This window comes from Pteropus vampyrus, unplaced genomic scaffold (genome assembly GCF_000151845.1).
Source record: "Pteropus vampyrus isolate Shadow unplaced genomic scaffold, Pvam_2.0 Scaffold60, whole genome shotgun sequence".
NCBI classification, from domain to species: Eukaryota; Metazoa; Chordata; class Mammalia; order Chiroptera; family Pteropodidae; genus Pteropus; species Pteropus vampyrus.
Window position 1 is genome coordinate 620,098 of NW_011888841.1, and position 11,437 is coordinate 631,534.

At 57.5% G+C, this 11,437-nt stretch overlaps 1 protein-coding gene across 1 annotated transcript in view; it reads right to left on the bottom strand.

Annotated features, from left to right (window-relative positions):
* The window catches only part of PSEN2 (presenilin 2), a gene marked incomplete at its 3' end in the record, with an annotated part of 23,983 nt that overhangs the window by 5,604 nt on the left and 6,942 nt on the right, over positions 1–11,437 (bottom strand). The window contains exons 2-8 of the mRNA XM_023531029.1: positions 8,856–9,020; positions 6,679–6,889; positions 5,980–6,121; positions 4,172–4,239; positions 3,312–3,532; positions 2,575–2,673; positions 202–285 (exon numbers count right to left, since the gene is read on the bottom strand). Of these exons, the coding sequence (XP_023386797.1) occupies positions 202–285; positions 2,575–2,673; positions 3,312–3,532; positions 4,172–4,239; positions 5,980–6,121; positions 6,679–6,889; positions 8,856–9,000 (970 nt within the window). The remainder of the gene's footprint in view (positions 1–201; positions 286–2,574; positions 2,674–3,311; positions 3,533–4,171; positions 4,240–5,979; positions 6,122–6,678; positions 6,890–8,855; positions 9,021–11,437) is intronic.

Below are 11,437 nucleotides of genomic sequence, written 5' to 3' on the forward strand. Positions count from 1 at the left end.
AGGGAAGGGAAGGAAAGGAAGAGAAATGGGGTTGAGGCAAAGACCAAAGTCCCACCCTCATGCAGTCCCCAAGATGCCAGGAGGGTCAGTGTTCACTTCTGCTCCTCCGGGCCTCGTGACCCCCTGAGAGGTGAGGCCGGGCCGGGCGGAGCTGGGCGCAGGTGCACCCAGCGACGAGACGCTCTCAGCTCCGATACTCACCCATCTCCGGGTTGTAGGGGAGCTGAAGGGCTCCCTGAGACGAGGGGTCCAGCTTGGCCATGCCCACCGTCCACACCATGGCGGCTAGGAAAGGAGGAAACGGTCAAGCCTCAGGCAGGGCGGTGACCACCCTGGGCCTGAGAGGCAGCTGGGCAGAGTCTGCGTCCCAGAAGCCTCAGCCCTGTAGTATCTGCTCGTGCCTCGTGGTCAGGACGCCGCTGGAGGAAGCGTCCCGACTCACTGACCGGGTGTGGGCAGATGATTCTTCCTGTCCTTTTCCGCCTCATCACAAAAATGGCAGCGACAATAATGGGAGTGAAGTGTGGTGAACTAATTGTGTTTCATTGTGATAAAAAACAGGTAACATAAAATGTACTATCTCAACCATTTTTAAGTGTACAGTTTAGTAGTGTTCCGTATATTCACATTGCTGTGAAATGGGTCTCCAGAACCCTGTCCTTTTGCAATGCTGAAACTTTGTGCCCCACTTCCCGCCCGCCCCCCACCCCCCGGCAAGGCCCTGGCGACCACCATTCTACCTCTGTCTCTCTCAGTTTGACTATTCTAGGTACCTCATACAAGTGGAATCACACAATATTTATCTTTTTGTGACTGGCCTAATTCACTCAGCATAATGTCCTCAAGGTTCATCCACGCTGTAGCATGTGTCAGAATTTCCTTCCTCTTTAAGACGGAACGCCATTCCACTGTGTGTCTGTGTGTCATGTGGTACTGTCTGTGTTTCCTCTGTCTCTCCTGAGCTTGCGTCGGTCCCTCCAGCTCTCCAGCTGCATGTCCCGTGGACATCTCAGGCTCATGCGCCCCGACGCTGTTAACGCCCTCCACCTGCCCCGCGTCGTCTCCCTGCCCGGAAATGGCCATCTCATCCTTTCTGTTGCTCAGGCCCAAAGCACTGACATCAGCCTCGACTCTCTCACGACGTGCATCCCAACCATCAGCTAACCTCACGGATGCTGCATCCAAAATGTCTCCGAAATCCAGCCACCTTTCCCTGCCTCTGCCGCTGCCCCGGGCCCCAGCCCGCCCCCTGCCTCCTAGCTTGTCCTCCAGCCTCCGAAACCAGCTCCTGCTTCCACTCTTGTCCTCCGTATACTTTATTCTCTACTCAGAGACCTGCCTGCCTGGTCAGTTCAAAATCTTCCAGTGGCGTCACATGTCACTCAGGAGTAAAAGCCAAGCCCTCGCCACAGCCTGCAGCGCCCGCCCTGACCTGGACCTCGCCCTGACCTGGACCTCGCCCCTTCCTGTGTCCCTCCTGCCCAGCCTCGGGCGCTCCCTGAGCAGCCAGGCCCACGCCTGTCTCAGGGCCTTTGCACTCGCTGCGGTTCCCTCTGACTGGAATTCTGTCCCCAGATTTTCCTGAGGCAGGGCGGTCTCTGGTCAAACGCCTCTAAATGGCCACCTTATGCAAAACGGCAGCCTCCCCACTTCCCTGAGGTCCACGGGTCTGCTCACCCTGCTTTATACTTCTATAGAGCACGCACATCCCGACTGACGTATCTATCTACTCAGTTACTGTCTGTCGCCCATTCTAAACTGTAAGCTCCAGCAGAGCAGAGACGGTGAAGGGACGTCCGGGCGCCGTCTCGGTCCTCCCGCACGCGGTCCCCTCACCCACCGAACACGCCCGGAGCCCGGAGCGCGCCACAGAGCCAACGATTCTCCACTCAATTCTTCATTTGTCAGAGATCAGCCGGCACTCTGCGGCTGTTCCATAAACGGGTTCCCAGGGCACCCTGTGCACAGCTGAGCCCGAGACTCAGGCTCTTTCTGTGAACAAGCACCGGGGCCTCGTCTGCTGCTGCGCCCCCAACATCCAGCACAGCGCCCACCACAAAGCGGGATCTGGCGCGCATCTGATGAATGCACGTATAAACCCAAAGCCCTACGTCCCGGCCGAGCCCTGCAGCCTCCCACGCGCCTTCCCTTCAGACCTAACTTCAAGCAGCCATGCAGCTGTGGAGGGCGCTCGGGGAAAGGCAGGCGCGCCCTGCGCCCCAAGACCCCTGCCCTGAAGGGCCCCTCTCCAAAGTTCTTTCCCGGGAGCGTGGAGGGCTGAGGGGGTACAGTCTGTACCCCCTACATGCCACTGGAGGCTGGATGGAACGAAGCTGTGGGGCCCCCTTCCCGCTCTGCCTTCCCAAGCTTCATCCTGTGAAACATCAAGACACAGCCACTGTCACCTCCAGAAGGTGGAGCCCCTCCGGGGGTCGCCAAGCCATCTCCTCCCTGTGGTCAGGAAAAGGGTAACCATCTCCTAGGCCATTTGGAGCTTCAGCCAGGAAGCCGCCCCTGGCTGCCACCTCTGGTGCCTTCTGACCCCGGGTCGGAGGCGGCGTGGGGGCCACTCACATGAGTATATCAGCGCAGGGAAGATGGGCTCGTTTCTCTCCTGGGCTGTCTCCACCAGCATTCTCAGCGGCCCCTTGGGGCACAGCACAGCCACGAGGTCTGGGAAAACAAAGACGTCCTTGCAGGGTTCAAAAAGACATTTCTTCCCAAGCGGACCCAGAGGGCGGAGCCAGCCCTCTAATGCCAGCGTGTAGGGGACACACGTGTCCCAGAATCCCAGGGTGAGACTCTCGGAACATGTTCTGTCACCCTAGTATCCAGCCAGCAGGTTTCCGGCCACAGTCACTAGAGTGTCCACTGGCTGGAGGCCAGAGTGGGGTCTGAGAGGGCCCACTGCAGACAGGAAGAGGAAGGACCTGATCTCCCACTTCTCTGGGTCCCAAATTCCTCCCCTCGAAAATGGAAGAAACGGTACGAGTGATGGTCATCGCACTAACGCTAATTCAACAGCAGCTAACACTCTGCACGCTCGTTATCTGTAGGCATTGTGCCCAGTAACTGAGTGTGAGTGCTCAACAAACATTTGCTATTATTAGTAACCGTGGCCACGGTCAAGAGTCTACGGGACCCCATGTGCTTTACGAGGCCAACCTCTCAGAGGGGAGACCATCCGTGCCCCCCTCGGGGAGGAACGGGACCTTTCGGCACCCGCCGCACATGTGCGGCGACAAGGACTTGGGCCTGGACGCTGCCCCGCCGTCCAGCACCAGGCTCACAGCTCCACTGCGCCCACCTACCGTACACAGAGATGGCGCCCAGGATGACCCACGCGGACCACTCCGGGAGGTACTTGATGAACACCAAGGCCATGAGCGCGCTGATCATGATGAGGTAGGCCTGCTGCAGCACCAGGGGGCCCTTCCAGTGGATGCACACCATGCCCACCGCCCCGAAGTTCCAGACGGTCAGGAACAGGGTGGGGTAGTCCATGGCCACGTTGTAGGTCTTGAACACTTCCCTGCAGGACCACAGTCGAGCCCGGCAGGGGCCAGGGGACTCAGCGGACAGGTCAGACCCCAACGCAGTTCAACGGCCCCTGCTCCTCGACCACTAAGCCCCAGCCTGGGTTTTTCCTACCTCTGGCTTCCCTCTCTCCATTTCCACGAGACCTACAACCAACCCCCTGAAGTGCTTCGTGGAACGCTGTGGGGGCATAAACCGACACCTCACCCCTGGGTTAGCCACACACCCGGAAGGCCCTCAGCCCGCAGAGAAGGCTCTCCTGACCCCACGGTCTTCGGGTCCCTGGGTCAGGCTGCTATCCCAAATCAAGGGCAGTAGAAATCCCTTTCTCCATAAACTAGGAAGTATCCAGGCCCAGCCCAAAGATTATAACATAAATTCTGAGACGTTTCTACCCTCCTTGGGTTCAGAGAGAGCCTCCTCCATGATGGCTCTGCTTATTTACATTAGGGACCAGATGTGGCCCACCGTGGAGCCCACGCCCTGGGTCAAGAAGGCCTGAGCTCTCGACGCAGTGGCCGGGGAGCGGGGGGAGCCCTACAGGTGCCCTTCCCAGCCAGGTTCTTCATATCCACTCATGTTGCGGGGGGCGGGGTGTCCCCGAGGACCTCACTGCTCACCAGCTGCCACTCACCCGAGGTAGATATAGGTGAAGAGGAACAGCAGCATCAGAGAGGACATGATCAGCCAACCATGGATAAACTAGACAAGGAAACAGGCAGAATGAGCGCATGTCGTCCCAACGTCCAAATCTCAGCTCCCCCAGGTTCCTGCGACGGACGCCCAAGCCTGCAAACCTTTGTGAGGCTCCTTCGTGACCACGTGGGAGGGCACGAGGTGGCCGTTTCACAGATAAGGAGGGCACGGGAATCCAGGGCGGGCCTCGAGGTCACTCGGCAAGCGCACGAAGGAGATGACACTCCCTCAGTGCTAAGCGCCCGGACGCCACTCGCTCATGAGAGAGGCTACGCTGGGTGTCTCCTACGCGCCCGGCACGTTCTGAGCTCTGGGGATAAAGCTGGCAAAGCTCCCGCCCGCGTGTGCTGCATTCCAGTGCGAGGGCAGTAGGACATAACCATATTAACGGGTGGTGATAAGGGCTCGGAAGGGAAAAATGGCAGAAGAGATTCATTGCGGGGCTCCTGCAGATAGAGTGGTTAGGACAGGCTCCTGCAGGAGCTGCTTCTGAACAGAAAGACATGCTCCTCTTCTCTGGGCCAAACATGGGGGGCGGTCAAGGATGACAGTGGGGCTGAGCCCAAGCCAGTCCCTTAGCCAGCCATCAGTGGTAGAGTGGTGTCACCCCTCTGAGGACATACCCAGCTCAGCCACTAGGGACCTCGGGGGGGACGTGATCTACCAGCAGTGAAGGCAGCGGCCTTGGCTACCTTTGGAATGTGCCGACCCCTTCATCCCAGCCACCCCCGCTGCTGGAGGCCACCGTCACTGCCTGAGTGTCGTGGCACATACAAGTAAACCTTACTGAATGGATGGCTGAGCTGCCTCCTAATGTTCCCTCGGATTGGTCACCCGACACCTGCTGACCACAGCAGTGCTGCGTCCCACACTCCCCGTGCTCCTAGATGTCTTTCATCTACGCTGCGTCCTCTGCTCCAGACAGTCAGCTCCCCACCCAGCTTCCCACGGCCCACCGTCCTCTCCACCCCAATTTAAAACTCCGCTTCACTACCCAGGTAATTATTAATAAGGTTCGGCTTCCGGACGCTTCCTGACAGCCTCTCCCATCCCTCACCCGCGGTGAGATGGCGCTCACTTCTCTCTACCTATTCCATAGATGGTGACAGCCTGACTGCAAAGTGCTACACATGTCTGCATGTGAACGGTTATTAGGTAATGCCCAATTTAACTTCCTTTCAGTCCTCGGGGCCTCAAGACCTTCCTCAGGAGAAAAGCCTGGAACCCATGTCTAAAAGCTTACAGCATCTCTGGAAACAGACAACGCACATGTTTTGGGCCAGGTGGGACTCCATGCCTCTGCCAGCCACTGGGGCCACTCTACAGCTACAAGGGGCCACCCAACCGTCCCCCAGCACTAGAAGAGCCCAGCACAGCACCTGGACATCCCCAGCCAAAAGGGAAATGGGAAAATAAAAATAAACCTGGAGGGGAAGTATGGGGTAAAAGGAGCTTAAAATAGAACCTCTCACTTCTTCGGAAGGAGAAGCAAAATAAAATTAACTTTGAATCTGAGAAGCGACACTTTGAACACAGCAATGAGGAACCTGAGTGGGATTATGTGTCAGTTTAAAAGACAAAAGCATTGGGTAATCTGTGGCAGGAGGCAGGAGTGAAATCGACCAAGTAATAAAAAAATCAAGTCCATTTTGCAGAAAAAAGGAACTCTGATTTTTTTTAAAGCCAATGGCTGCTGCACGAGAGGCGCCGGGGGGCGGGCGGGCCGGGGGCGGGGCCGGAGCTCACCTTGTAGCAGCGGTACTTGTAGAGCACGACCAGGAAGATGGTCATGACCACGATGACGCTGATCATGATGAGCGTGTTGAGCACAGAGTTGAGGAGGCGCTGGCCCACCGAGGGCGTGTCCTCGGTGAATGGCGTGTAGATGCTGAGGGGGAAGACGAGGTGTCCACTTCCTGCCTGCCGTGCGCCCCTACCCTGACAGATCGCTGGTGGAGGTGCCCTGGCCACAGCTGCCCGGGCGAGTGCGGCCATGCCCTGCCCTCTCACCTGTCTCCTGGGCCTGACCTCAGCCTCTGACTAAGCCCCGTGCAGCAGCAGGCAAGGGGGAGCGACCTGATCATAGTCACACAGTGACAGGTGGCACAGCTGTGCCAGAGACCCGGTGCTTGGAACGCAGAGCTCAGTGCTGTCTGGCAAGAGCACGCCTTCTGCAGTAACACCAGCGTTCCGGAGGCAGCACACGGCAGGCTTTGTTCTAGGAGCTTTATACAGATCAGCTCACTTAATTCTCCCAGTAACGTCATCAAACCCATTACACAGAGGAGGAAGCAGAGGTGGGGAGGTTAGGAACAGGCCGAGGCAGTGGACGGACCAGGGTGTAGACGCTTCAACCCTGCTCCCACTGCTGCTGGCGCAGTGGCCTGTGCAGGCCGCGGCCCCCGACCCAGCCCCGCTCCCCACCCTGCCCAGCCCCCAACTCACAGCTGTCCATTCTTCTCCGTGTAGAAGCGCACGGACTTGATGGTAGCCACCACCACGACCATGCACAGCGTGACAGGCACAAACAGCATGATCACGTGCTTCGCCCCATACTTGAGTGTCAGTTCCTCCTCCAGGCCCGGTGGTCGCCCGGGGACCCCACTGCAGACGTAGCGGTCAGCGTCCTCCTCGTGGTCCTCCTCGCTGTCCTGGACTTCTCTGTGAGAAACCACACTGTGAGGGCCACAGAATGTTCCCCCGCCTCAGGGTGGCCTACCAACGTGTGGAACAGGAACCGAGAAGTCTGAATGTCGCCTGGCAGAGGTGAGAATCAGTCTGTGGGCTGTAGTGCAGATGTGGGCGTGCTGAAAATTCCGGGACACTTGAAAAGTTTGAGAGGACAACCAGAGATGCAGAGTTGGCACCAACCACCATGGATGCTGCACGGGAGGCCGTGGCAGCCAGCAAAGAGGGTGTCTGAAGGCCCGCGACTGAATGGCTAACGGATTTGGAGCACGTCTGAAGAGCTCTCTCCTCCCTCAGCACAAGGGCTCAGGACACCACTCAGCTCTGCTCCCACGCCACACTGATTCGAGAGGAGACAGGCCAGGTGACAGGGAGAAACCAGACAGTAAAGACTTTGGGGTGACAAATAACAAACCAGAACGGTCAGCACACTCAGAGACTCTCTTTGGTTGTAAATAAAATGCTGGGAATTTGTAGAGGAAGAAATTACTTTGAAATTTTTGCCCCCCCACCAAATCAAACATGTAAAATTTGCCCCTCCGAACCAGAGAGGCTAACTGGGCATCAAGCATCTGGGAGGATCCGGGCTACGGGAAGTCGGGAGTGAGCAGCGAAGGAGGGGGCCGGACGCCCCCAGATGCTGCCACAGACGGATCTGCAAGGCTTTCTGCTTTGAACTGTGGCACTTCGGGGTCATTAGCTGCTAATTACATTAACAGCCAAAGACAAAGTCAAATGCAACCCAAATCAAAAATGGCCGTTGCTTTGGTATCACGGCTTTGCAGAGAACGCCCATCTGGATGCTCAGCTGAGAAGGCGAAGAAACTGTTAATGAGCAGGAATTGAAACAACTAAAATGCACGAACGCTCCAGGAGACTAAAGATGAAGAAACGAGCACGAAAAGTCTACCAGGCGGCTGCACGGTGGCCCTAAACTGGTGAAGTCCTGCTCGGAGCAGAGAAAGACAAGAAATGAGCTCAAATTCCAGCGAGGGGGGTTACGGCTGGCTGGAAGGAAAAAAAATCCACATGGACAGGTTTTTAAATACTATCATGGGCAAAAGGAAGACTAGGATATAGGCAAATTTGGAAACTGTTTTGCCCTGATGGGGAGGGAGGCTGCGGGGCCAGGTGGCTTTCCCAAGGACACCCCCAATTCATAGTGTCATAATCTCCTGCCCTGAGCACTGCAGAGTTAAGATCACGCTGCGGTTCACCCCTCCTGCTATGGACTGAATGTCTGTGTCCCCCCAAGCTCACAGGTTGAAACCTAACCCCCACCGTGATGGTATTAGGAGGTAGGACCTTTGGGAGGTGATTAGGTCATGAGGGTGGAGCCCTCGTGAATGGGGTGAGCACCCTTATAAAAGGGCCATGCTCCTTCTGCCACGTGAGGACACAGAGGAGACGGCTGTCTCTGCACCAGGAAGCAGGCCCTCACCAGACACCGTATCTCCTGGCAACTGGATCGTGGACTTCCTGCTTCTGGAACAATGAGAAATAAACTCCTGTTGCTTACACGTCGCCCAGTCTATTTCTGTTACAGCAGCCAGAATGGACTAAGTCACACCCTCAGCTCAAAAGTCAAACGTGAACCAGGCATGCTCACCTCTCTGCCACCTGCCATAAAGGTGCCCTCCGGGTTTCCTGCTCCCGTCCCTGAGCCTGTGCTACCTGTCCCAGCACCTGAACTCACTCTCATTCCTGCTCTGGGACGGGGCAGGGGCTGGGTGGAGAACCAGTCGGCCCACTGCACGGCTAACCTGTAACCGTCCTGCATGTGCAGAGTCTGCTATGAAGACGAAGAACCCGCCGTCCACCCCTCTGGCCAATCCCCACTTCACTCCCCCCGCATCAGGGAATGTCTGCTTTCCAACCATTAGGTATGGGAACCCCAGAGGCCTGTTTCGAGGCCTCAGCCCGCTGGCGGGGACCTACCCGCTGGGCGGCAGCGCCCCTGTCCTCCAGGGCCGACCTGCCTTCCGGGCGGGCGCGTGGCGTGGGGCTCTCGGCTGACATCAGGGAGGTCCGCTCGCCGCACACTTCCTCCTCACTGTCGGAGGCCATGAACGTGAACATGGCCCTGCCGCTGGGAGCACCTGCGAGAAGGAGCACAGGGGACCTCGTTCCTCCTCCCTGCGAGGCAAAGGCGGCAGGGGGCTGAAGGAACAGCAAGAGGCAGCTTTAAGCCCCAGACACAAGTCCTAGACACAACGACCCCCCAGGAAGCCGTGTCAAATGACAGCTGTAAAACAACAGTCCTAAAGAGCCACCACGGAGGCTGTAGAGGCCCTGACGGCAACTGGCCTCAGGAGATCCATGCCACAGGCAAACCGCCCAACTAGAAAAGTCAGGGCCGCTCCAAACTGTCAGCACGCTCATTCATTCCATCGACAAACATCGACTGAGCACCCATAGTGCGCCGACAACCGGGCTGGGCTCTGGGGATATGAAGGTGAGTAAAAAATAGTTTTGTCCTTAAAAAAACAAACAAAAAACCATCCAGTGTGATGAACGGTACAACCCAGGTGTTCACCAAGCAGTACAGAAGCACAAAGAAGGGACTGAATTCTAGAGATCAGGAATGTTTTCTAGAGAAAATAACACCGTCTGATGGAGACAGGTTGTTCCAGGTGAGAGGGCAGGGCAGAGGGCACGAAGAACGTCCACCGGGGCCTGGCGCTGGGGGGCGGGGCTGTGCAGGTGTGACGGCGTCCCCGTGCCTCGTGATGATGGCATAGGGCGTCCCCCAAGGAGCATGACAGACAGATCAGTTTACAAATACCGGTCTGCACTGACTGAAAGAGGAGTAAAAAGAAGGGACAGTGCGGGGGAGGCAGGAGGAGAACGTCTCGGGAAGGCCGGATTTCATCCCGGAAGCTGTGTCTGTGGGTGAAAAAGGAGAAGCTTCTAGGAGGCGGCTGAGGGTCTGGGGTGCAGGGGAGGGAGATGAGAGTCGAGTTTAGAAATGGCCGCCAAAGCCACAGAAGCCATGGGACCACATGTGGCAAGTGTGTGCGTGTGTGTGTGTGCGCGTGTGTGTGTGTGTGCGCGCACGCACGTGTGTGTGGTGGGAAAGTATAACGGCGGCTGAGGTTGAAGGGACCACACAGGAGGGGGGCCTGTCCCCAAGGCTACCGTGCCGTCCTGAGTGGTGTCTGCACACAGCAGCACCCTGCAGAAGCTGCCCACGGGGGCAGCGAGGAGCTTCGGACAACCCCTGCCGGATCTGACTGTCCCCGTCGACATCCTGGGCAGGACAACTTCTGCCATCACTGCTCCCTAGAAACTGTCAGGCCAAGCTTCATGCTCCTAGGGGCAGATGGCCAGGTCTGCCCTCTGCTGAAAGTCCGTCTCCAAACTGGTCACCCCCGGCCTGCAGGTATTTATGATTTTCAAATGAAGCCAGCGGGTGTCTTCCACCCAGTCGGCCTCTGTTCACCACAGCAGGGTCCTTGGCTGCCACTCTTTCTGAAGACAGCGGGGCCTGGATTATTCCTGATGGACTTCAACTCCAACCCCCAGCCAGAGGCACACGACAGAGCCTGCGTCTGGTCCACCTCACTGCCTCGGGCCCATGACAGAGGGCTCCCTGACCAGCTCACGGGGATCTCAAAATGAATAAGCTCCCCTGGGTTTAGGATGGATGAGAAGCATGGGAGCAACAGCAGCAGGAAGCGAGGTGAGGGGCCTGCCGGGAGGGGGTGCTGAGGACACTGCGCTCAGATTAGAGGTCTCAGGGCTCAAGGAGTGAGAGGGACACGAATGGTAAGGAACTGCCCGCGAGACTGCAAAGAGCCGGGGCATCTGGAAGTCTCGTAACAAATGTGCGGGAGGGGGCACCTAACGGGGCGACTCTGACCGGACAAGGCGAGATGATGTGTCTGAAGTGGGGGAACCCGGGAGGCAGTCACGGGAGATGCAGGAGGAGAGGTGGGGTGGGCCCTGGGCAGGCGCATGGGTGCCTGACCGGGGAGCGAGAGCTGGACCCAGCAGAGGGAACCAGCGAAGGTGTCTGAACAGAAGAAGGTTGCAAACAGGGCGAACTTTACGACAGCCCAGCAGCATTTTCCAGGAGGGGTGTGGGCTGCCCCCTCTCCTCTGGGATCCCCCTAAGACTGGGCTCGGGCCAGGGCCACAGGCATGCCAGACCCTGGAACCAGCAAGGTCTAACCAGCAGAGTCAAGCCCAATTTGGGAGCCACAGCTTTGCATCCCCAACAAACTGAGACCTTGAGAAGTTTTGAGCTTGAGTGCCTTCAACCGTGACAGGGAAAGAAACCAGCCAGGGGAGATCCAGGAGAACCTGAAAGTCCTCCTTGTCAGGCTGGGTCCCCTACATAAATCCGAAATCAACACCCGCTGGGACCCGCAGTTCCGCTCATTACTCACTCTGGCACTCGTGAATTCCTTCTCAACTCCAAGTGGGGCATCCAAAACAAACACACGGCTGAATTTTCTCAAAAACGGGTATGCCTAAATGGCAGTCCCTCTGGAGCAGAGCCTTGGATGGGTTG